The 26998-nt window shown below is 39.1% G+C and overlaps 1 protein-coding gene across 2 annotated transcripts in view; it reads right to left on the minus strand.

Annotated features, from left to right (window-relative positions):
- Positions 1-570: 570 nt before the first annotated feature.
- Positions 571-26998, minus strand: part of CYSLTR1 (cysteinyl leukotriene receptor 1) — a 50821-nt gene continuing 24393 nt past the window's right edge. Inside the window, exons 2-4 of one of the 2 annotated variants that reach the window (XM_038586537.1) lie at positions 15994-16115; positions 12719-12795; positions 571-2868 (exon numbers count right to left, since the gene is read on the minus strand). In XM_038586537.1, the coding sequence (XP_038442465.1) occupies positions 1817-2839 (1023 nt within the window). In that variant the 5' untranslated portion in view covers positions 2840-2868; positions 12719-12795; positions 15994-16115 and the 3' untranslated portion in view covers positions 571-1816. Of the gene's footprint in view, positions 2869-12718; positions 12796-15993; positions 16116-23982; positions 24045-26998 lie in introns of both variants that reach the window. The other variant, XM_038586538.1, reaches the window with a different exon arrangement.

Here is a 26998-nt window from a genome sequence, read left to right on the forward strand (position 1 = left end):
AAACCTTTCAAAATTTAGAATCCATGTTGTAAATATGAATCAGTACATTTAAGTAACAAAACCATCTATAAGTACTTTAAAATTATTTAAAGGTAAAACTTTAACATATGTATATATGTTATGATCCCATTTGAGATTCAAAAGTGCCTTATAAAAAAAAAGGCAAGACAAGTATTATTGTTCCCATTTTGTAAATGAAGAAGCTGAGGATCAGAATTTATATCACTCAAAGTTACACCACAAGTAAGTAATAGAGACCTAACAACCAGGTCTTCTAGCTTCCAATTTAGTGCTCTTCTACCACATCATACTGAATAGCAAAAAGCTTAGAACATGAAAAATGAGGACTGAGTTTTTTTTGATAGATATTATGTATGCTCCTCATCTCAAAAGAGCAAAATATGGTATAGGATAAAAATGTTGATACTGCCAAATCTCAGGTATGTTAAAAATAGATGGGAACCAGTTAGTTATACTATGCTTTCGAGGTCCTCTTTCTTTCTGTTTTGAGTGTTTTCCTAAGGGGTTGCAACATTAGTAGTGAAATAGAAGTAACATACACATGGCAGATTCAGATAGAACTTTTCCTTTCATAGCTTTATTTTTTTCACCATTATCATTTATTTCCTCTGAGGTAACATGCCTTTTGAAACAGAGAATAAAGGAACAGACCGCACTTCAGCAAAAGCTTGCCCATGAATATTATATTTCAGCCATAATCAAGTTGTGTTTTAATAACAAAGCTTCCACTGTAATATAAAACCCACTGTAAACATATCCTTGATATTCCTGTTAACATGCCAATAGAGAAGAAAAAGTATAAAATAATAAGACTTATAATTAACTTCCACTCATAAATGCATATCATAGAGCAAAATCTCTGACATACTTACATAAATATAATTACTTCTTAAAACACCTTGTAATATGAACATTCAAAGTTTTATTCAGAAAAAACACTATAGCTAGTTTTGATCCCAATAATAAGCATATAGAAAAGTAGAACCCTTTCCCTCTTCTTTAGATAAATTTTAAATTACTTCTGTTCATTTATGGGAATGCCAGTTGTCTGGTTTTTAAGGAAGAATTGTATGTCATGTAGGGAGAGAATTCTCTGTAAGAACTTCAATAAGCAACAAAAACTCCACCATTCTCTTTTGAGGACCTGGGTCAGGAGCAGAAGAAAATTAGACACAAACTGGCTTTGGACCAAGTTCATATTCCTCAGTTTCCAGAATACACATTGCATGGAACCATTTGGGCCATTTGGCTGGATACTAGGCTGTTCTAGCACTTGCATATTCTGTTTTGGAAGAAATGGCCCTACTTTGCATAGTCAGTCAATACTACAAAGGAAGAGGGTGACAGGACATTTTATGTAGCTCGTGAACTGGGTAATTCTAGTTCTCATTTGGTGGCATGCATGCAAAGGAATATATTAGGATGATTGGGAAATAATTGCTAATTTTGTATCTTAAAGGGCTAGTTCTTATCCTTTGTGAAGCTTTTGAGAGGAAAACCTTTGGTCTCAGATCCATTTTTTACAATGCCAAGACAAAAATATTCTTCACCTTTCAGTGAATGATCAAAAAACCACTTATAATTTAGTTCATAGTTGTGGACTGAATTTTTAACACTTAAATATCTTTAGAACCTGTAACAGTGTGGATTCATAAATGCAATATATTTATAGGCACACATTCAGTTAAGTATTTGCAATTTATTAATGTAAATTCTCATTTTTATTGTAGATAATTTGAGATAATACTTATTTGGGAAACTTTTTTCATTGATTTTCATTGGAAATGGGTTTAAATTACTCTTTACATATTTCTTCTCCTTTTTCTGGCAAAGAGGCCTTTTTCTTGGGTACATAAGTCACACTGGACAAAGAATGCTTTCTAAATGTAGACAGTCTTCTCCTAAAGTTCCCCCCTGAAAAGAAATATAGGAGAGGGTCAAAGCAACAATTTGATGCAGCCAGAGACAAGGTTATGACCACTGACTTTTGCATTCTAAGAACAGAATCACAGGGTTTAGTTTCATTGTGTAAAAAATGAAGGTGGATGGTGCGTTGAATATGATATGGCATGAAGCTGATCAAAAAGGCAGCTGTCACAACTATTATCATTCCTATAGCTTTTTTACGACTTGATAGATTTTTCTTCATGGAATTTTTAAGTAAGGTTAAAATGATCATTGTATAACAGGCAATTATAATAACAAAAGGAATGATAAATCCTACAAACAATGACACATAATGCAAGACCAAAACATGATTTTTAGCCTGATTGTCCTGTGGAGGCTCAAAGCACTTGGTATTGTTTTTCTCATCTTTGTAAGATGTGGACAGCAAAAATGGAGAACTGGCCAAAATCACAAAAATCCAAATGCCAAGACACACAAACCTCGCTTTCTTCTGGGTAACCAAATTAATGTTCTGGACTGGGAAAACAATTGCAATACACCGGAAAAAGCTCATGGCTGTCATAAAGAAGATACTACAATAGAGGTTGACATACAAGGCATAGGTGCTGAGGCGGCACAAAAAGTCACCGAAAAGCCAAATGCCTTTGTGAACATAATAGACCACACGGAGAGGCAATGTACACACACACAGTAGATCTGCTACTGCTAAATTAATCATGTATACTTGGAAAGCTGACTTCTCATGATATGTTTTTATGAGGACATAGAGCACAAAGCTATTGCCAAAGAAGCCCACAACGGAGATCATAGAGTACAAAGTGGAATATACTTGATTGCGGAAGTCATCAATAGTGTCATTGCACTTGTTATTATTGGCAGAAGATACTGTCAGATTCCCGACTCCATCCATGTTTCTCTAGGAATGTCTGCTTGGTGCCTACAATATACACACAAACATATAATTCTTGTCAATTATTACCAGACAAAAAAATACAGGAAGCACTAAGATTTCACTTTATATTGTCATTATATATACTTTCTGATCATGGCAGGAAGCACAGGTGATGAGGCAATAAAGAGGGATTCAGCTGCATCTTGCCTACAGGGGAAGGGTTTGAATCTTACAGGCATTAAGAAAAGTCTTTTTCCTTCTTTTTCCACCCAGTTTACCTAACGAACTTCCTGTTAATCTTCAAGACTTAAATTAGCTCTCCTTTTAAAAGTCATATTACTCTAGTACTATTCTGTAAATCTTCCTTTTTTATTTTATTTATTATTTTATTATTATTTTTACATATTTTTTATATGGAGTTCAATTTGCCAACATATAGCATAACACCCGGGCTCATCCCATCAACTGCCCCCCTCAGTGCTCGTCACCCAGTCACCCCATCACCCTGCCCACCTCACTTTCCACTACCCCTTCTTCATTTCCCAGAGTTAGGAGTGTCTCATATTCTGTCACTCTCACTGATATTTCCACTCATTTTCTCTCCTTTCCCCATCATTCCCTTTACTATTTTATATATTCCTGAAATGAATAAGACTGTATAATGTTTGTCCTTCTCCAATTAACATATTTCACTCAGCATAATACCCCCCAGTTCCATCCACGTTGAAGCAAATGGTGGGTATTTGTCATTTCTAATGGCTGACTAATATTCCATTGTATAGATATACCACAACTTCTTTATTCATTCATCTCTCTATGGACACCGAGGCTCCTTCCACAGTTTGGCTATAGTAGACATTGCAGCTATAAATATTGGGGTGCAGGTGTCCTGCTGTCTCACTGCATCTGTATCTTTGGGGTAAACCTCCAGCAGTGCAATTGCTGGGTCATAGGGCAGATCTATTTTTAGCTATTTGAGGAACCTCCACAGAGTTTTCCAGAGTGGCGGGACCAGTTCACATTCCCACCAACAGTGCAAGAGGGTTCCTCTTTCTCCACATCCTCTCCAACATTTGTTGTTTCCAGTCTTGTTAATTTTCATCATTCTTACTGGTGTGGGGTGGTATCTCATTGTAGTTTTGATTTGTATTTCCCTGATGGCAAGTGATGCGGAGCATTTTCTCATGTGCTTGTTGGCCATGTCTATGTTTTCCTCTGTGTAGTTTCTGTTCATGTCTTTTGCCCATTTCATGATTGCATTGTTTCTTTGATGTTCAGTTTCATAAGTTCTTTATAGATCTTGGATACTAGCCCTTTATCTGATATGTCATTTGCAAATATCTTCTCCCTTTCAGTAGGTTGTCTTTTAGTTTTGTTGACTGTTTCTTTTGCTGTGCAGAAGCGTTTTATCTTGATGAAGTTGCAATAATTCATTTTTGCTTTTGTTTCCTTTGCCTTCATGGATGTATCTTGCAGGAAGTTGCTGTGGCCAAGTTCAAAAAGGGTGTTGCCTATGTTCTCCTCTAGTATTCTGATGGATTCTTGTCTCACATTTAGATCTTTCATCCATTTTGAGTTTATCTTTGTGTATGGTGTACGAGAATGGTCTAGTTGCATTCTTCTGCATGTGGATGTCCAATTTTTCCAGCACCATTGATTGAAGAGACTGTCTTTCTTCCAGTAGATAGGCTTTCCTGCTTTGTCGAATATTAGTTGACAATAGAGTTGAGAGTCCCCTTCTGGATTCTCTATTCTGTTCCATTGATCTATTTGTCTGTTTTTGTGCCAGTACTACACTGTCTTGATGACCACAGCTTTATAGTACAACCTGAAACCTGGCATTGTGATGCTCCAGCTCTAGGTCTCTTTTTTAATATTCCCCTGGCTATTTGGGGTCTTTTCTGATTCCACACAAATCCTAAGATGATTTGTTCCAACTCTCTGAAGAAAGTCCGTGCTATTTTGATAGGGATTGCATTAAATGTGTAAATTACCCTGGGTAGCATTGACATTTTCACAGTATTAATTCTATGAATCCATGAGCATAGAATAATTTTCCATCTCTTTGTGTCTTCCTCAATTTCTTTCAGAAGTGTTCTATAGTTTTGAGGGTATAGATCCTTTACCTCTTTGGTTAGGTTTATTCCTAGGTATCTTATGCTTTTGGGTGCAATTGTAAATGTGATGGACTCCTTAATTTCTCTTTCTTCAGTCTCATTGTTAGTGTATAGGAATGCCACTGATTTCTGGGCATTGATTTTGTGTCCTGCCACATTGCCGAATTGCTATATGAGTTCTAGCAATCATGGGGTGGAGTCTTTTGCCTTTTCTATGGACAGTATCATGTCAGCTGCGAAGAGGGAGAGTTTGACTTCTTCTTTGCCAATTTGAATGCCTTTTATTTCTTTTTGCTTCCTGATTGCTGAGGCTAGGACTTCTAGTACTATGTTGAATAGCAATGGTGAGAGTGGATATCCTTGTCTTGTTCCTGATCTTAGGGGAAAGGCTTCCAGTGTTTTCCCATTGACAATGATATTTGCTGTGGGTTTTTCGTAGATGGGTTTTAAGATGCTGAGGAATGTTCCCTCTATCCCTACACTCTGAAGAGTTTTGATCAGGAATGGATGCTGTATTTTGTCAAATGCTTTCTCTGTATCTTTTTTTTAAACATTTTTATTTATTTATGATAGTCACAGAGAGAGAGAGAGAGAGGCAGAGACATAGGCAGAGGGAGAAGCAGGCTCCATGCACCGAGAGCCCGACGTGGGATTCGATCCCGGGTCTCCAAGATCGTGCCCTGGGCCAAAGGCAGGCGCCAAACCGCTGTGCCACCCAGGGATCCCGCTTTCTCTGTATCTATTGAGAGGATCACATCGTTCTTGTTTTTTCTCTTGTGGATTTGATCAATCACATTGATTGCTTTATGAGTGTTGAACCAGCCTTGTATCCCGGGGATAATCCCAATTGGTCATGGTGAATAATCTTCTTAATATACTGTTGGATCCTATTGGCTAGTATCTTGTTGAGAATTTTTGCATGTGTGTTCATCAGGGACACTGGTCTATAATTCTCCTTTTTAGTGGAGTCTTTGTCTGGTTTTGGAATAAAGGTGATGCTGGCCTCATAGAATGAGTTTGGATGTATTCCATCTCTTCCTATCTTTTGGAACAGTTTTAGTAGAATAGGTATGCTTCTTCTATATATGTTTGATAGAATTGCCCTAGGATGCCATCTGGCCCTGGACTTTTGTGTCTTGGGAGGTTTTTGATGACTGCTTCAATTTCCTCCCTGGTTATCGATAGGCCTGTTCAGGATTTCTATTTCTTCCTGTTCCAGTTTTGGTAATTTGTGGTTTTCCAGAAATGTGTCCATTTCTTCTAGATTGCCTAAATTATTGGCATGTAGCTGCTCATAATAAGTTTTTAAAATCGTTTGTAATTCCTTGGCATTGATGGTGATCTCTCCTTTTTCACTCATGATCTTATTAATTTGAGTCTTTTCTCTCTTCTTTTTAATAAGGCTGGCTAATGGTTTATTTATCTTATTAATTCTTTCAAAGAACCACCTCTGGCTTTGTTGATCTGTTCCACAGTTCTTCTGGTCTCTATTTCATTGAGCTCTGCTCGAATCTTTATTAACTCTCTTCTTCTGCTGGGTGTAGGCTTTTTTTGCTGTTTTTTCTCCAGCTTCTTTAGGTTCAAGGTTAGCTTTTTTTTCCAGTTTTTGGCTGGATGGTTGTGTTGCGATGTATTTCCCTGTCAGAACTCCCTTTGCTGTATCCAAAGATTTTGAATGGTGGTATCTTCATTCTCACTATTTTCCATGAAACTTTTTAATTCTTCTCTAATTTCCTGGCTGACTGACCCTTTCATCTTTTAGCAGGATGGTCTTTAACCTCCACGTGTTTGAATTTCTTACAAATTTCTTCTCGTGATTGAGTTCAAGTTTCAAAGCATTATGGTCTGAAAATATGCAGGGGACAACCGCAATCTTTTGGTTTGGTTAAGACCTGATTTGTGACCCAGTAAGTCATCTATTCTGGAGAAGGTATCACGTGCATTTGAGAAGAATGTGTATTCAGTTGTATTTAGATGTAAAGTTCTGTAAATGTCTGCAAAACTGGTCTGGTACAGTTTATCATTTAAAGTTCTTGTTTCTTTGGAGATGTTGTTTTAGAAGATCTGTCAATTACAGAAAGCACCATGTTGAAGTCTCCCAGTATTAGTGTATTATTATCCAATTATGTCTTTACTTTGGTTATTAATTGATGGGTATTCTTGGCAGCTCCCACATTAAGGGCATAAATCTTCATGATTGTTAGGTCCTCTTGTGGGATAGGTACTTTAAGGATGATATAGTGTCCTTCTTCACCTCTTACTACAGTCTTCGGGATAAACTTTAATTTATCTGATATGAGATGGATGGCCAACCCTGCTTTCTTTTGAGGACCATTTGGATGGTAAAGGGTTCTCCAACCTTTTATTTTCAGGCTGTAGGTGTCCTCATGTCTAAAATGAGTCTCTTGTAGACAGCAAATAGATGGGTCTTGCTTTTTTATCCAGTCTGAAACCCGGCGCCTTTTGATGGGTTCATTAAGCCCATTCACGTTCATTAAGCGCATATTGAAAGATATGAATTTAGTGTCATCATGATACCTATTCAGTCCTTGTTTTTGTGGATTGTTTCCTTGGACTTCCTCTTTCTTTTACAGAGTCTGCCTTAATAGTTCTTGCAGAGCTGGTTTGGTGATCACATATTTTTTCAGTTTCTGCCTATCTTGGAAGCTCTTTATCTCTCCTTCTATTCTGAATGAGAGCCTTGCTGTATAAAGTATTCTTGGCTGCATGTTCTTCTCATTTAGGACCCTGAATATATCCTGACACCCCTCCTGGCCTGCCAGGTCTCTGTGGAGAGGTCTGCTGCTAATATAACAGTTCTCCCAATATAGTTTAGGGATCTCTTGTCTCTTGCTGCTTTAAAGATTTTCTCTTTATCTTTGAAATTTGCAAGATTCACTATGAAATGTTGGGTTGGAATGTTAAATGGTTTTTATTTATTTTAGGAGGGGGATCTCTCTATCTCCTGGATCTGAATGCCTGTTTCTCTCCCCAAGTTAGGGAAGTTCTCAGCTATGATTTGTTCAAATACACTTTCTTGTCCTCTGTCCCTTTCGGCGCCCTGTGGAACCCCAATTATACATATATTTTTTTCCTTCTGAGGCTGTCATTTTTTTTCCTTAACCTTTCCTCTTGATCTTTTAATTGTTTTTCTATTTTTTCCTCAGCTTCCTTCCTTGCCAACAACTTGTCTTCTATGTCATTCACTCATTCTTCTACCTTGTTAACCCTCATTGTTAGGACCTCCAGTTTGGATTGCATCTCATTTAATTGATTTTTAATGTCTGCCTGATTAGATCTAAATTCTGCAATCATGAAGTCTCTTGAATCCTTTATGCTTTTTTCCAGAGCCACCAGTAGCTTCATAATTATGTTCCTGAATTGGTTTTCTGACATCGAATTGTAATCCAATTTCTGTAACTCCGTGGGAGAGAGTACTGTTTCTGATTTTTTCTTTTGTGGTGAGTTCTTTCTAGTCATTTTGCTCAGTTCAGAGTGGCTAAAAACAAGTTGTATTGGAAAAAGGAAGGAAAAAGAGAAACAAAAAAGGGCGAAGCCAACAAACAAAAAACAAGGCAGGGTATCCTCTGATTCCATATACTGTAAGTTCCTGGGCTACCCCTGGAGCTTTCCAGCACTGCTTAGTTAATAACTTGCTCTTCCCCTGTCTTTCCAGCTGGTGTTCTGGGGGAGAGCCCTGCTGTGCTGTTTTTCAGGTTTGTGCACCTGGGGGAGCTGCCCCGTCCCCTGCCAGGTGCATGACTCAGTGGGAGCTGTTTGTCCTGTGAGGCCCTTGCTCCCTGGTAGCCCCGCTCAGTCCCAGGCACAAGGTGACACCAGGAGGAAGGAACAGTGGCGGTGGCCAGCTTTCCAGCCCTGGAGTCAGTTCCAGCAGTAACTACCGCAGTCTCCCAGTAGGCACTTGCCTGGATGCTCCGAGGCGGCAGACGCGGATCTGCACAGCTTGGGCCGGGCGGCAAGAGCGTCCTTCTGCCCTGTGTCCTCCTGACCTCCGCCTGTCCCAAGGGGAGTGCCAGACCCTGGGCTGTGTCCCCCAGTGCTTTGGGCTTCGGGGTTTGCGCAGCTGGAATTGCTCTCCTGGGGCTGTGCAGCCCTGTCCCCTTGGAACCGCCGCCTGAGCCACTGCCTGAGCTGCCCCCAAGGCCCAGCCGGGTGCGCACTCCAGCCCTTTAGGGAGCTTGGCCCATGGTGTGTGGCACACTCTCCCCCAGGGTGCACTTCCTGTGTTAGTGACCCTGGGAACCTGGGGGCTCCACTACTCCTGGGATCCTGCCCAAGTTCCCTGTGAGTGCCTTTCCATCTGGGAAGATTGGTAAAGTTCCTGCCTCTCTGGGACGGGGCTTTCCTGTACTGGAGGCTCTTGCAGCCTGGCCTTAGCCTGGCTCCTCATGGTTACCACCCCCCCACACACTGGATGCTTTTTTATTTATTTATTTATTTCTGTCTTCCTACCTTGATAGAAGCACAAACTCTTCTCACTGTCACATTACAGCCGTGCTCTCTTTAAATCTCAGGATGAATTCATAGGTTTTCAGGATGATTTGAAAGTTATTTAGGTAAGTTGTTGGGGATAGGTGACTTGGGGATCCTATTTTTCCACCGTCTTTCCCTGCCCCCTATATCTTCCATTGAATTGGGTTTTTCTATTAGATCAAAGCTTTGAAGATGTAGTTCCATAAATATAAATATCCATCTAGCTGCCATCTAACCATCTATAGCTATTTATCTATCATCACCTATCTAATTTGGCAGAGCATTGAATTCTCTTGGGGAATAAAATCTATGTGAAAATGCTTGTTTCTTTCAAGACGAGGGCTTCCTAGGTAACATCTGTTGGTTGATGCTTATCTGATTGTTTTAATGAGGGGAAAATTTCCAAAGAAGTAAAACACATTTATAAAATTTGCACCATAAGTTAAGTTTCTGAAGAAAGATGTAGCATACATAGTTGAAATATATTTTCTGGGTAAAAATATTGTTGTAGATGTTCATCCTTATTCTCTTCATAGACTCACTCTCAAAGTCTTGCTATTCAACAATACATGGTCATTTCTCTTACACCAAGAAGCTGTTACTTGGTGTAGCTTAGTTAAGCTTTATCAAGACTGTCAATTATGGCAGTAACCAAGCTCTGATCAGATAGATCTAGGGATGAGACAACATAGAAATAATGATATTTAGTGTTCCTCAAGATTCTTTTATTCTTTAAGAAAGTGGGAGCAACTCACCAATGTAGAATATGGTGGATAATCTTTTTTTGTGGATAATATTTGTTCAAAATCTGATTTTTTGGGTTTTTACATAGCTCTTTCTCCCTAGTAAGAGACAGTTGGGGTTAGTAAGGTGTAAAGACTACTTGAATATGCAAGAAATCCCAACAATGGATGGGACTGATCTTGTCTCTGATTTATAGGTACAGAGACAGACGACTATCATAGTGGTTGTAGGTAGGATATAACTTCCACATTTACTACTGCTAACAACTTGACTAGTTGCTTCAATTTCCCCTTTAATGAAAAAAGGTCATTATTTTTCACCAAGAACTCTTGGTATATGACAAAAAAACAGGATGAAATCATTCTGAAGGTGGATATCAAGATCAAAGAGAAAAATGAGTTGACTATTCTGAACTTCTGCATTATTTCTCAGTTTCCTTTCCTTTCACCGTTGATTCTCTGAACACAGATGCAATTGTGGAAAAGAACTGCCTAAACTGATTAAAGTCTCTGTTAACCTTGTTGCTAAGGTTTTCCACAAATTGGGCAGTTTTATGATGAGGCACTAGATGGTGCTGTTGAGATTTTTGATAAAACCTTTGTTTTAAGAACTACTCTTGACTATTATTTATAAAGGGAATATAAGGGAAGGGAGAAGAAATGTGTGGGAAATATCAGAAAGGGAGACGGAATATAAAGACTCCTAACTCTGGGAAACGAACTAGGGGTGGTAGAAGGGGAGGAGGGCGGGGAGTGGGGGTGAATGGGTGATGGGCACTGAGCGGGGCACTTGACGGGATGAGCACTGGGTGTTATTCTGTATGTTGGTAAATTGAACACCAATAAAAAATAAATTTATTATTAAAAAAAGAACTACTCTTGAGAGATAATTACCATCTGTCATTCCTACCACCATCAATTCTCACTACATACTTCTAAAAACTATAGAATAATTTTCCATATATTGGAGCTTCCAATTATGTCATATTCTGTTCTAAAGCCTTCAATGGTCCCTGAGGGATTTCAGAATAAAGTGCAAACTTCCTGGCCTGATATTTAAGGCTCTCTATAGTCTGGTTGCAACTAAATTTTTCTAGCTTCTCTCTCACTTTTCTCCTTTACACATCCTGTAGTTCAATGAAACAGATATTTTACTATGCTAGGGACATGTGCTACATGTTTTCTCACTTGACTGCCCCTTTTCATGGTATTTCTTTTTCCTGAAATATTCTTTCCTCCATCTATGTGTATGCAAAAATTACCTACCCTTTAGCTCAAATTACACCCTTCTTGACTAAGACTTTTCTCATCCTCTTTCCAAAGTAATTTCTATCATTTTCCTTTCTAGGGAACTCTAAATTTCTCTTTCAGATCAATGATTTGTATGCATATGTTATCTTCCCTTACAGACTATCTAGTTGACATATAAGAAGGCATGTCACACAGGGTTAACACATATGTATTTTAACCATAAATGCTCAATAAATGTTAACTGAGTGAATGGATAAATGGATGATGAAGTAGTTTGTCATTTTAAAGTATTATTTGTCATTTAAAACCACTTAGAATTATCTTTGCATTCCATTATAATTTAAAATCTTTTCAGCCTCAGACCCTAAAGTTGCTTCCTAAAATATTAAGAAAGGAACTAAATCTTAATACTAACTATAAGATTAAAAAACATTTGTATCTTGACATAGAATAATCACTTATTTATTTTTCTGTTAAATATTATAAATTTGACATTCCCAGATCTTTGTTTTTTGTTTTTTTTAATAATAAATTTATTTTTTATTGGTGTTCAATTTGCCAACATACAGAATAACACTCAGTGCTTATCCTGTCAAATGCCCCCCTCAGTGCCCGCCACCCATTCACCCCCACCCCCAGCCCTCCTCCCCCTCCACCACCCCTAGTTCGTTTCCCAGATCTTTGAATAAAAGATGTGAATGAAACTGATAAATAAATTAATGAAAAATGGATGGTCATTAGTCACATTAATAACTTTCCAGTCCTTAAAGGTCAAAATAAGCTTTGCTAGTAATGTTGTTATTTAGGTTCAATTGTTTATAACTTAGTCAAATCAATAACTTATATTAGGTCGTAAAAAGAAAATTGTACAACTTTCAAACGAGTAATGAATCCTAGAGGGATAGAGATCACTTAGTCCAAGCCACTCATTTCATGAATGATGACTTTGCTTGTCTTAAACAGCATTTAATTCATTTTTATAGATTTTTTTTTGTGATCCTCAAATGATAAGACCCAAATCATATGGATTCAGAGATACCTAAGATCACCTACCTGCCTTCCAGCAGCTCATAGTCTGGTGAGGGGAGAGAAGTGATAACTCAGCAGTATAGAAAGTTTACAATACAGTATGGTAAGAACTATTTTAGAACAAAGCAAATGGGCTATTAATTGGTTAATATAAACACACATAAGATTACTTTTTGTACAGATGACAAAGGAAGTTACTTTGTTAGGATAATTTGCAAGTTGAAGAAACAAGATTGATTTAGAAAATTGAACCATACCTCTTTCTGACACTGCAGTGCCTTTCACGAATTTTCCTAGTTGGTGGTCAGCTCTTATGATGTAATTTCAGATGAAGCCTAAGCTGAAATCATAAGATTGAAAAAGGAAGTCAATGACCTTAGAAGCAATCCAGAAGGGTCATGGGAGCTTAGTGGCCTTAAGTACATATCCAGGGTGTGTCATAGGATATCACAGCCTTACTGACAGATTTAGAGCTAGCTATTAGATTCTATGCCTCTTTTTCCCCCTCCATTCATTTTTAAATTCCCAGGGAAGGGAACTTGGAATACTGACCAGAGCTGATCACAGATATTTGTTGCTTTGTTCAGGAAGCTTTTGTATCTAAAGATGAACCCAGTATTATAAAAATACTCCTCTATGTAACCGTATTTTCCCTATTTTCTCTTCTAAACTGTTTGTTATTAAGTTCAAAGGGGAAATAATTTGGAAGTTCATATCGAAGGACCTAGTTTGCTAGCAAGAAGAGTTAGAACATTAAAAATATCAAATATATCTGTCCGGAATGGCTTAAGTACAGTTTTCCTTGAAGAAATGACAGATTAGGGGATCCCTGGGTGGCTCAGCGGTTTAGCACCTGCCTTCGGCCCAGGGCATGATCCTGGAGTCCTGGGATCGAGTCCCACATCAGGCTCCCTGCATGGAGCCTGCTTCTCCCTCTGCCTGTGTCTCTGCCTCTCTCTCTCTTTGTGTCTCTCATGAATAAATAAATAAAATCGTAAAAAAAGAAATGATGGATTAGAAGACTTTAGACTCTTCTCCCTAAAATCTCATAGTAACAGTTATTGTTTATATCAGTAATTTGACATATATTATATACCTTCAGAAATCAACTGTCTTGTAGTTTGTATTGTTAACTTTTCATAAGTATATGCTTCAATTAAACTATATCAGAAAATCTAACAAATTGTAACAAATCTTAAAGAAATGAACAAAGAAGGGATTTTCTGAAATGGTAGCAACTTGAACACTGAGCCCTCCCTCAATTTGTATTCCCCTATGGCAATTTTCATCCTTGTTTGACAGGGCGACACAGCCTGGCCACTTACATTTAGTTGTGGCCTAAGTACCAAAAAAATAAGCACCTTCTAATTTATTCTTAGCAAGTTTAAACACACTGGGCTTTTTAAAGGAACTCTGCTGAAAATAAAAGGAAATCAAAAGTTAAAGAAGATGTGGTTTATGTATACAATGGAATATTACTCAGCCATTAGAAATGACAAATACCCACCATTTGCTTCGACGTGGATGGAACTGGAGGGTATTATGCTGAGTGAAATAAGTCAATCGGAGAAGGACAAACATTATATGGTCTCATTCATTTGGGGAATATAAATAATAGTGAAAGGGAATAGAGGGGAAGGGAGAAGAAATGGGTAGGAAATATCAGAAAGGGAGACAGAACATGAAGACTCCTAATTCTGGGAAACGAACTAGGGGTGGTGGAAGGGGAGGAGGGTGGGGGTGGGGGTGACTGGGTGGTGGGCACTGAGGGGGACACTTGATGGGATGAGCACTGGGTGTTATTCTGTATGTTGGTAAATTGAACACCAATAAAAATAAATTTATTATTAAAAAAATAAAAAAAAGTACATAGGATAAAAAAAGGAAATCAAAAGAAAAATAAAATTAAAAATATAAAATATAGACAAGTTTTAAAAGTAAAAATATGAACCTATAGCTATATTATTGCTGTGTGATCCCACTCTATATTCAGATAATCATTTTTTTAGATCTTCTCCAATTTCTTTTCCCTTTCTGAATTTCCCTCCTTCTCCCAGTAAGGAATTGACATAGGTAACCTGCTACTAGCAGTCTGGGTAAAGTATGGTTTAAGCTGATTTTTATATTTTTTTTACTCAGTAAACCCTTTTTATTTAGCTTGTCCTAAGTCTCTTTAATCAATAAGGTATACTGACTGAATTTCAAATGAAAAAGAATCTCTGAGCCTAAAATTACATTATTTCACTCATCTATGAAGAAAATTAACTTTGACTCTGTCACAATTTTGTGTTTAGACAAAGCTTATATTTTTTTCCTAGTGTGGAAAGACAAAGTTTATCAATTTCTAATACCCATCTACGATAAGTGTAATATTACTAGTTATACACATCCTTGGTAGCTGTACAATGATAGTTTAGTTCACAAGTGATTACATGTCACACTGGGTAGCAGTGTAGTGTTTCCTCAAGTTTGGGATTCTGGGGTATCTTCTATTATCTTTGCACATAGCAGGCACCCAATACTTTCACTCTTTGCCTTTTTTTTTTCCAGTTTCCTAGAGGACTTTTGTCTCTGACAGCAGCTTCTGCCGTAATTGGATTCTACCATTCTTATCTATCTATCTATCTATCTATCTATCTATCTATCTATCTATCATCTATCTTCTTTCCTTCAGCCCTTAGCCTCCACTGAATTTATAAATAACCTGGTCAAGCCCCAGTGAATGAGGCAAATATGAGATCCAGAGATAATCTGAGAATACAAGGTCCCAATTTATATACCATACATACTTTTTATTTTTGCTGCATTAGAACTACCTATGAACAAGAATGACTTAGACACTTTGTGCTTTCTAAGTGTGGTCTGGGTACAGCTGGTGAAGCTGGTGATCTACAAGTATCCCCAGGGTGGTGCCTTCTATTTTTTAAAAGATTTTATTTTATTTATTTATGAGAAACAAACATAAAGAGAGACAGATACCTAGGCAGAGGGAGAAGCAGACTCCCTGCAGGGAGCCCTATGTGGGACTCGATCCCAGGACCGCAGGATCACGCCCTGAGCTGAAGGCAAATGCTCAACCACTGAGCCACTCAGGCATCCCTGGTGTCTTCTTAAATGAAGATAGCAATAGTGCTTCTTTTTTATTTCCAGTTAAACAAAAAGCTATTCTTTTCCTCTCAATCTAATTTAGTGCAGTTCTTCATAGAAGTCTTGCTGTTTTGTTTGTACTTTTCTTAATAATTGTTTTCATTTATTGTTTTGTGTCATAGTCATCTCTCTGGTTTTTCAATGTAAACTTCTTCATTATTCCTACCCCAATTCCACTAGACTTAAAGAGGAATAACCAAGTCTTATTCTTTTTGTATTTCATGCTGTACACACTTCAATGTATTTTAAATATTGGCTGATTTGAATTGATCAACTTATTATATGCTTTCATTAATGTCTTATCAAAATTAGTGGGAATCCTTGCATGGAAAAAGATAATGAACATGGAGGAAAGATTGCAGGAATGATAGGCACAAGACTTGGATCATACCTCAGGCTACGTTGGATTCATTGTGCGATCTGGAGTAAATTACTTTCTGTGATCTCTTCACTTATCTCCAATTCAATAGGTTTATATTATGTGATCTCTGAATTTCCATTTAGTTTGCCATTCTGTAAATGTATGAAGGTCATGGTATCATTTTCCTTAGTTTAGTTAAGTCTTAGAAAAAAAAAACATGTAGTATGAGAAATCTATGGATTTAGTGAAGAGGGACATGGATAAAAATTGTTGCAAGCTTGATTTAAGACTAGTAGGTGACCCTGAGTTTTAGGTGAACATCTGAGAGATATACTCATTTACTCTTTGAATATATTAGCTGTTCTCAGGATACAAATTTGGTCAAGCCTTCTAAAGGCAACACAGAAGTTCTAGCTTTGACAGTGGTTTTTAAACTAAGTGCTAATCTTATGATGTGAAGTTGTCCCACTTTCTAGGGCCTCTTTCTCACTGGACTTACCCCTTTTGTTATACAATAACAAGTTAAAACATCTCTTGTTCTGTCAGTATTATCACCATTCTACAGATCTTCTAACAGAGAAACTTCTCTAGTCATCTTTGTTGTTTCCTTTTGTATGAGATACCCACCATGCTTGATCATATGGTGTTAAGAGTTCCAGGACCAACAATACATCCATCCATTTCTTAGCTAATACCTAAAATCTATCCTGCAGAGTATCTAACAAGCCTTAAATTCTGTTAAAATGACTTTATGTTTACATCAGTCAATTCCCGAATTTATTAGATTCTGTCATCTCAGTTAAATGGAAAGAGTCTGGAAAGCTTTTGCTAAAGCTGATAGGGACAAGATGAAAATAGCAAAAAGGTGTTGGGAATCTGAAACTTGAGGACACTGAAGTTAAAATTTTAGATAGGGAAAACAACACTGATCTGGGATGTTGGGGCAGGGAAAAGGGAGGAGGGATCTAACTCCATCTCAATTTGGCTCCAGTTCCAGCTAGTCTTTATCCAATCTGATACTTAGTATCAGATTCCTCTTCATTCCCTTTCATTGCTAATACTACTTCATCACTTCTGGCTCTCATTACCTCATACATAGATGACATAATTACCTAATTCTTACGTGTACCTAGCATTTTAGCTATGCCGAACTGTTTGTAATTCCGAGACATGTTTCTCATAACCCAATAATTTTATGCTTTTTTTCTCAAAATAATCTTACACACTACAGCCACACTAGTCACTCTGTTTTTTAATTTTTAAAAATATTTTACAAAAAAAGCCAAATTAAAAAAATAAAATAAAAAGGTTTTACTTATTTTTTCATGGGAGACAGAGAGAGAGGCAGAGACACAAGGAGAGGGAGAAGCAGGCTCCATGCAGGGAGCCCGACATGGGACTCGATCCTGGGTCTCCAGGATCATGCCCTGGGCTGAAGGTAGGCACTAACCACTAAGCCACCAGGGCTGCCCTCCATTCATCTTTCGATGGACACCGAGGCTCCTTCCACAGTTTGGCTATTGTGGACATTGCTACTATAAACATTGGGCTGCAGGTGTCCTGGCGTTTCACTACCTCTGTATCTTTGAGGTAATTCCCCAGCACTGCAATTGCTGGGTCCTAGGGCAGATCTATTTTTAACTCTTTGAGGAACCTCCACACAGTTTTGCAGAGTGGTGGGACCAGTTCACATTCCCACCAACAGTGCAAGAGGGTTCCCCTTTCTCCACATCCTCTCCAACATTTGAGGATTCCTATCCTGTTAATTTTCCCCATTCTCACTGGTGTGAGGTGGTATCTCATTGTGGTTTTGATTTGTATTTCCCTGATGGCCAGTGATGCGGATCATTTTCTCATGTGCGTGTTGGCCATGCTTATGTCTTCCTCTGTGAAATTTCTGTTCGTGTCTTTTGCCCATTTCATAATTGGATTGTTTGTCTCTTTGCATTGAGTTTAATAAATTCTTTATAGATCTTGGATACTAGCCCTTTATCTGATAGGTCTGTTGCAAATATATTCTTCCATTCTGTAGGCTAACTTTGAGTTTTATTGACTGTTTCTTTTTCTGTGCAGAAGCTTTTTATCTGATGAAACCCCAATAATTCATTTTTGCTTTTGTATCCCTTGCCTTTATGGATGTATCCTGTAAGAAGTTACTGTGGCCAAGTTCAAACAGGGTGTAGCCTGTGTTCTCCACTAGGATTTTGATGGAATCTTGTCTCACATTTAGATCTTTCAACCATTTTGAGTTTATCTTTGTGTATGGTGGAAGAGAATGGTCTAGTTTCATTGTTTGCATGTGGCTATCTAATTTTCCCAGCATCATTGATTGAAGAGACTATATTTTTTTCCCATGGATAGTCTTTCCTGCCTTGTTGAATATTAGTCGACCATAGAGTTGAGGGTCCCTACTGAATTCTATATTCTGTTCCATTGATCTATGTGTCTCTTTTTGTGCCAGTATCATACTGTATTGATGACCACAGCTTTGTAGTACAACCTGAAATCTGCCTTTGTGATGCCCCAGCTCTGGATTTCTTTTTCAATATTTCCCTGCCTCTTCAGGGTCTTTTCTTTTCTTTTTTAATTTATTTTTTATTGGTGTTCAATTTATCAACATACAGAATAACCCCCAGTGCCCATCACCCATTCACTCCCACCCCCCGCCCTCCTCCCCTTCTACCACCCCTAGTTCCTTTCCCAGAGTTAGCAGTCTTTACGTTCTGTCTCCCTTTCTGATATTTCCCACACATGTCTTCTCCCTTGCCTTATATTCCCTTTCACTATTATCTATATTCCCCAAATGAATGAGAACATATATTGTTTGTCCTTCTCCGATTGACTTACTTCACTCAGCATAATACCCTCCAGTTCCATCCATGTTGAAGCAAATGGTGGGTATTTTTGATTTCTAATAGCTGAGTAATATTCCATTGTATACATAAACCACATCTTCTTTATCCACTACTCTTTCAATGGACACTGAGGCTCCTTCCACAGTTTGGCTATTGTGGACATTGCTGCTTGAAACATCAGGGTGCAGGTGTCCCAACGTTTCATTGCATCTGTATCTTTGGGGTAAATCCCCAACAGTGCAATTGCTGGGTCGTAGGGCAGGTCTATTTTTAACTCTTTGAGGAACCTCCACACAGTTTTCCAGAGTCGTTGCACCAGCTCACATTCCCACCAACAGTGTAAGAGGGTGCCCTTTTCTCTGCATCCTCTCCAACATTTGTTGTCTCCTGCCTTGTTAATTTTCCCCATTCTCACTGGTGTGAGGTGGTATCTCATTGTGGTTTTGATTTGTATTTCCTTGATGGCAAGTGATGCAGAGCATTTTCTCATGTGCATGTTGGCCATGTCTATGTCTTCCTCTGTGAGATTTCTCTTCATGTCTTTTGCCCATTTCATGATTGGATTGTTTGTTTCTTTGGTGTTGAGTTTAAGAAGTTCTTTATACATCTTGGAAACTAGCCCTTTATCTGATAGGTCATTTGCAAATATCTTCTCCCATTCTGTAGGTTGTCTTTTAGTTTTGTTGACTGTATCCTTTGCTGTGCAAAGGCTTCTTATCTTGATGAAGTCCCAATAGTTCATTTTTGCTTTTGTTTCTTTTGCCTTCATGGATGTATCTTGCAAGAAGTTACTGTGGCTGAGTTCAAAAAGGGAGTTGCCTGTGTTCTCCTCTAGGATTTTGATGGAATCTTGTCTCACATTTAGATCTTTCATGCATTTTGAGTTTATCTTTGTGTAAGGTGAAAGAGAGTGGTCTAGTTTCATTCTTCTGCATGTGGTTGTCCAATTTTCCCAGACCCATTTATTGAAGAGACTGTCTTCCTTCCAGTGGATAGTCTTTCCTCCTTTATCGAATATTAGTTGACCATAATGTTCAGGGTCCACTTCTGGGTTCTCTATTCTGTTCCATTGATCTATGTGTCTGTTTTTGTGCCAGTACCACACTGTCTTGATGACCACAGATTTGTAGCACAACCTGAAATCTGGCATCGTGATGCCCCCAGATATGGTTTTCTTTTTTAAAATTCCCCTGGCTATTTGAGGTCTTTTCTGATTCCACACAAATCTTAAAATAATTTGTTCTAACTCTCTGAAGAAAGTCCATGGTATTTTGATAGGGATTGCATTAAACCTGTATATTGCCCTGGGTAACATTGACATTTTCACAATATTAACTCTGCCAATCCATGAGCATGGAATATTTTTCCATCTCTTTGTGTCTTCCTCAATTTCTTTCAGAAGTGTTCTATAGTTTTTAGGGTATAGATCCTTTATCTATTTGGTTAGGTTTATTCCTAGGTATCTTATGCTTTTGGGTGCAAGTGTAAATGTGATGGACTCCTTAATTTCTCTTTCTTCAGTCTCATTGTTAGTGTATAGAAATGCCACTGACTTCTGGGCATTGATTTTGTATGCTGCCACACTGCATAATGGCTGTATGAGTTCTTGCAATCTTGGGGTGGAGTCTTTTGGGTTTTCTACGTAGAGTATCATGTCATCTGCAAAGAGGGATAGTTTAACGTCTTCTTTGCCAATTTGAATGTCTTTTATTTATTTTTGTTGCCTGATTCCTGTGGCTAGGACTGCTAGTACTATGTTGAATATCAGTGGTGGGAGTGGACATCCCTGTCTTGTTCCTTATCTTAGGGGAAAGGCTCCCAGTGTTTCCCCACTGAGAATGATATTGGATGTGGACTTTTCATAGATGGCTTTTAAGATTCTGAGGAATGTTCCCTCTATCCCTACACTCTGAAGAGTTTTGATCAGGAATGGATGCTGTATTTTTGTCAAATGCTTTCTCTGCATCTATTGAGAAGATCACAGGGTTCCTGTTTTTTTCTCTTGATGATATGATCTCTCACATTGATTGCTTTCCAATGTTGGACCAGCCTTGCATCACAGGGATAAATCCCCCTTGGTCATGGTGAATAATCTTTTTAATGTATTGTTGGATCCTATTGGCTAGTATCTTGTTGAGAATTTTTGCATCTGTGTTCATCAGGGATATTAGTCTATAATTCTCCTTTTTGGTGGGATCTTAGTCTGGTTTTGGAATTAAAGTGATGCTGGCCTCATAGACGAGTTTGGAAATATTGCATCTCTTTCTATCTTTGTGAACAGCTTTTGTAGAATAGGTATGGTTTCTCCTTTAAACGTTTGATAGAATTCCCTGGGAAGCCATCTGGCCCTGGAGTTTTGCATCTTGGGAGGTTTTGGATGACTGCTTCAATTTCCTCCCTGGTTATCAGCCTGTTCAGTTTTTCTATTTCTTCCTGTTCCAGTTGGTGGTGTGTGGTTTTCCAGAAATGCGTTCATTTCTTCTAGATTACCTAATTTATTGGCATATAGCTGTTCATAATATGTTTTTAAAATCATTTGTATTTCCTTGGTATTGGTGGTGATCACCTTTTCATTCGTGATTTTATTAATTAGAGTCTTTTCTCTTTTGTTTTTAACAAGGCTGGCTAATATTAGAAACAGCAAATACCCCCCATTTGCTTCGACGTGGATGGACCTGGAGTTTATTACGCTGAGTGAAGTAAGTCAATCAGAGAAGGACAAACATTACAGGGTCTCATTCATTTGAGGAATATTAAAAATAGTGAAAGGGAATAAAGGGGAAAGGAGAAAAAATGAGTTGGAAATATCACAAAGGGAGAACATGAGAGACTCCTAACTCTGAGAAATGAAGTACGGGGTGGTGGAAGGGGTGGTGGGCGGGGCGTGGGGGTGACTGGGTGATGGGCACTGAGGGGGGCACTTGATGGGATGAGCACTGGGTGTTATTCTATATGTTGGCAAATTGAACACCAATAAAAAATAAATTTATATATATATATAAAACAAGGCTGGCTAATGCTTTATCTATCTTATTAATTCTTTCAAAGAACCAACTCCTGGTTTTGTTGATGTGTTCCACAGTTCTTCTGGTCTCTATGTCATTGAGTTCTGCTAGAATCTTTACTAACTCTCTTCTGATGAGTGTAGGATCTATTTGCTGTTCTTTTCCAACTCTTTTAAGTGCAAGTTTAGCTTTTGTATTTGAGTTCTTTCCAGTTTTTCGATGGATGCTTGTATTGAGATATTTTTCCCTCTCAGGACTGCTTTGGTGTATTCCAGTGATTTTGAACAGTTGTATCTTCATTCTCATTAGTTTCCATGAAACTTTTTAATTCTTCTCTAATTTCCTGGTTGACCCTTTCATCTTTTAGCAGGATGGTCTTTAACCTCCACATGTTTGAATGTCTTCCAAACTTCTTCTTGTGATTTAGTTCTAATTTCAAGGCATTATGGTCTGAGAATATGCAAGGGACGATCCCAATCTTTTGTTATCGGTTTAGACCTGATTTGTGACCCAGTATGTGGTCTATTCTGGAGAAAGTTCCATGTGCACTTGAGAAGAATGTGTATTCATTTGCGTTTGGATGTAAAGTTCTGTAGATACCTGTGAAATACATCTGGTCCAGTGTATCATTTAAAGCTCTTGTTTCTTTGGAGATGTTGTGCTTAGAATATCTGTCAATTACAGAAAGCACTGTGTTCAAGTCTAATAAGTATATTATTATCTAAGTATGTCTTAACTTTGGTTATTAATTGATTGATATACTTGGCAGCTCCCACATTAGGGGCATAAATATTCATAATTGTTATGTCCTCCCATTGGATAGATCCTGTGAGTACGATGTAGTGTCCCTCTTCATCTCTTAGTGTAGTCTTTGGGATAAAATTTAGTTTATCTGATATGAGGATGGCTACCCCTGCTTTCTATTGAGTACCATTCATTTGGGGAATATAACAATTAGTGAAAGGGAGTAAAGGAAAAGGAGAGAAAATGAAAGTATCAGTGAGGGTGACAAAACATGAGAGACACCTAACTGTGGGAAATGAACAAGGGTTAGTGGAAAGGGAAGTGGACGGGGGTTTGGGGTGACTGGGTGATGGGCACTGAGCGGGGCACTGGGCAGGATGAGCATTGGGTGTTATGCTGTATGTTGGGAAATTGAAATCCATTAAAAAATAAAAAAAATAAAAGGCAAGAATCACAGAAGTAGTAAAATACTATAACATACACCAAAAATGTGATAAGGAGAGGAAAATGGAATAGTTTCAAACCTGAATGACCATCAACTTAATATAGACGCTATATGCAGAAGAGGATATTACACATATAATGGTAACCATATATCAAAAGCCACTAATAAATCTGAAAAGAATAAAGAGAAAGAAAATATATCACTAAAGAAAATCAGCAAAATATGAAATAGAGACAAGAAAGAATTATAGAAAATCTCTAGAAATAAGCCTCCCAAAAGTAATAAAATGGCAATAAATGGCTATCTATCAATAATTACTTTGATGTAAGTGGACTAAGCACTGTAATCAAAAGACATAAGGTGGGAAGTATGGTTGGCTTTGGCTTGGAGTCTACCGAGAGAGCGAGGACTGGGGGCGCGTGCACGTACCCGTGCCCGGAAAGTCCACCACGCCACTCACTCTTTCGTCTCCCGCCTCATGCCACAGTCTTATTCAGGCCCCTCAGCCCTTCCACCTGCCTCCAATCGCTGGCCTGCAGAAGCAGACCTGGAGATAAGGATTCAGGTGCAAGTGGTATATATGCAAGGTGACTCCATGAAGCACTGGTGAGAGTGAAGAAGTGAAGCAAGGAAAGAAAGACAGTCAGAGGGGCATTCATGAGTCCTTTAGCACAATGAACAGCCCACCGGGGAACTCTGGGAGTGCCTCAGCATTACTACCCCTTTCCCTGAGTGCTGAGAGATTTTATTTATTCGAGAGAGAGAGAGAGAGAGAGGAAAGAGAGAGAGAGAGAGAGGGAGAGAGAGAGAGGGAGAGGTGGAGACACAGGCAGAGGGGGGAGAAGCAGGCTCCCTGCAAGGAGCCCAATGTGGGACTGGATCCCGGATCCCAGGATCACGCCCTGAGCCAAAGGCAGATGCTCAACCGCTGAGCCACCCAGGTTCATCTTGTATATATCCTGCCACAGACCTGGAAGCAGCCATTTCTTTTCAGTTCTTTCAGTGGGGAGTGTTGTCTGGAGACCACGAAATCTAGATACAGAAAAGTTTATCAAATGATGTCCCAATGTTAGGAAAATATTCAGAGCCACAATGACTCTTGGGCCAAAGGTGAATAAGGATCTCCCTCTGACCAGAACATTGCTTCTTCCTCTGTCATGTTCTGGTGCTCTGGAAGTGAGACATAATGAGACCCATGTGGCACATAAGTAAAAAAGATGAAAGACAATAATAGCTTCCTATTTATATGATGTTTATTACATTGATATAAGCTCTACGTTTGGGGAAGGCGGGGCAAGATGGCGGAAGAATAGGGTCCCCAAATCACCTGTCCCCACCAACTTACCTAGATAACTTCCAAATCATCCTGAAAACCTACGAATTCGGTCTGAGATTTAGAGAGAACAGCTAGAATGCTACAGTGAGAAGAGTTTTCACTTCTATCAAGGTAGGAAGACTGAAAAAAAAAAAAGAAATAAAAACGCATCCAAGGGGGATGGGCCCCCACGAGGAGCCCGGCTAAGGCTGCGCAGCGAGTGCCGTCAGGACAGAAAAGCCCAGTCGCGGAAAAGCAGGAGCTTCACCAATCTTCCCAGATGGAAAGGCTCTGGCAGGGAGCTCAGGCAGGATCCCAGGAGGGGCAGGGATGCCCTCAGGGTCCCAGGGGCACTAACAGAGGAACTGCGCCCTGGGGGAGAGCGCGCCACACACCACGTGCCAAGCTCCCTAAAAGGCTGCTGTGCTCACCAGGCCTGGAAGCAACTCAGGTGGCGGTTCAGGCAGCGGCTCTGCACCGAGAGGGCTGCATGGCCCCGGGAGCAGCTCTGGCTGTGGCTCAGGCAGTGGCTTCGCATGAAGGGGGCTGCGGTGGCCCCGGGAGTGTGATTCCAGCGGTGCATGTCCTGGAGCCAAGGGCGCTGGGAGACATAGCCCAGGATACTGCGCTCCTCCAGGACAGGCAGAGGCCCGGAGGACGCAGGACAGCAAGGACGCTCCTGCCCCAAGCTGTGCATTTCGGCGCCCCCTGCCCCCGGAGCATCCAGGCCCCTGCGGACTGGGAGGTGTGGTAGTTACTGCAGAAGCTGACTCCAGAGTTGGAGAGCTGGCCGTCAACAATATTGTTCCTCCTGGTGTCACCTTGTACCTGGGACTGAGCAGGGGCCTCACAGGATAAACAGCTCCCACCGAGCGCTGCATCTGGCAGGGGGCTAGACAGCTCCCCCAGCTGCACACATCTGAGAATCAACAAAGCAGGCCCCTCCCCTAGACCAGCTAGAAGGACAGGGGAAAAGGAAGTTATTGACCAAGCAGCACTGAAAAGTTCCAGGGGAAGTCGAGGGATTACAGAATATAGAATCAGAGGATACTCCCCCTTCTTATTGTTTTCAGTTTGTTTACCCCCCTTTTTTCTTTCTTTTCTTTTCTTTTTTTTCTTTTCTTTTCTTTTCTTTTCTTTTCTTTTCTTTTCTTTTATTTCTTCTCTTCTCTTTTCTTTTCTCTTTCCCCCTTTTTCCCTCTCTTTTTCTCATTTTCCAGTACAACTTGTTTTTAACCACTCTGCACTGAGCAAAATGACTAGAAGGAAAAACTCACCACAAAAGAAAGAATCAAAAACAGTCCTCTCTCCCACAGAGTTACAAAATTTGGATTACAATTCAATGTCAGAAAGCCAATTCAGAAGCACAATTATAAACCTACTGGTGGTTCTAGAAAAAAGCATAAAGGATTCAAGAGACTTCATGACTGCAGAATTTAGATCTAATCAGGCCAAAATAAAAAATCAATTAAATGAGATGCAATCCAAACTGGAGGTCCTAACAACAAGGGTTAACAAAGTAGAAGAATGAGTGAGTGACATAGAAGGCAGGTTGATGGCAAGGAAGGAAGTTGAGGAAAAAAGAGAAAAACAATTAAAAGATCATGAGGATAGTTTAAGGGAAATAAATGACAGTCTCAGAAGGAAAAATTTACTTTTAACTGGGGTTCCACAGGGTGCCAAAAGGGACAGAGGTCCAGAAAATGTATTTGAACAAATCATAGTTGAGAACTTCCCTAACATAGGAAGGGAAACAGACATTCACATCCAGGAAATAGATCCCCCCCTAAAATCACAACAAACCGCTCCACACCTTGACATTTAATAGTGAAACTTGAAAATTCCAAAGATAAAAAGAAGATCCTTAAAGCAGCAAGAGACAAGAAATCCATAACCTTTATGGGGAGAAGTATTAGGAAACAGCAGACGTCTCCACAGAGACCTGGCAGGCCAGAAAGGGCTGGCAGGATATATTCAGGGTCCTAAATGAGAAGAACATGCAGCCAAGAATACTTTATCCAGTAAGGCTCTCATTCAGAATAGAAGGAGAGATAAAGAGCTTCCAAGGTAGGCAGAAACTGAAAAAATTTGTGAACACCACCCAGCTCTGCAAGAAATAGTAAGGGGGACTCTGTAAAAGAAAGAGGAAGTCCAAGGAAACAATCCACAAAAACAGGGACTGAATACGTATCATGATGGCACTAAATTCATATCTTTTAATAGTCACTCTGAACGTGAATGGTCTTAATGATCCCATCAAAAGATGCAGGGTGTCAGACTGGATAAAAAAGCAAGACCTCACATTTTGCTGTCTGCAAGAGACTCATTTTAGACATGAGGACACCTACAGCCTGAAAATGAAAGGTTGGAAAACCATTTACCATTCAAATGGTTCTCAATAGAATGCAGGGGTGGCCGTCCTCATTTCAGATAAATTAAAGTTTATCCCAAAGACTGTAGTAAGAGATGAAGAGGGACACTATAAAGCATCTATCCAATGGGAGGACATAATAACAATCATGAATATTTATGCTGCTGATGTGGGAGCTGCCAAGTATATCAATCAATAATCAAAGTTAAGACATACTTAGATAATAATACACTTATACTGGGTGACTCGAATATAGAGCTTTCTACAATCGACAGATCTAAAAACAACATCTCCAAAGAA

This window comes from Canis lupus, chromosome X (genome assembly GCF_011100685.1).
Source record: "Canis lupus familiaris isolate Mischka breed German Shepherd chromosome X, alternate assembly UU_Cfam_GSD_1.0, whole genome shotgun sequence".
NCBI lineage: Eukaryota > Metazoa > Chordata > Mammalia > Carnivora > Canidae > Canis > Canis lupus.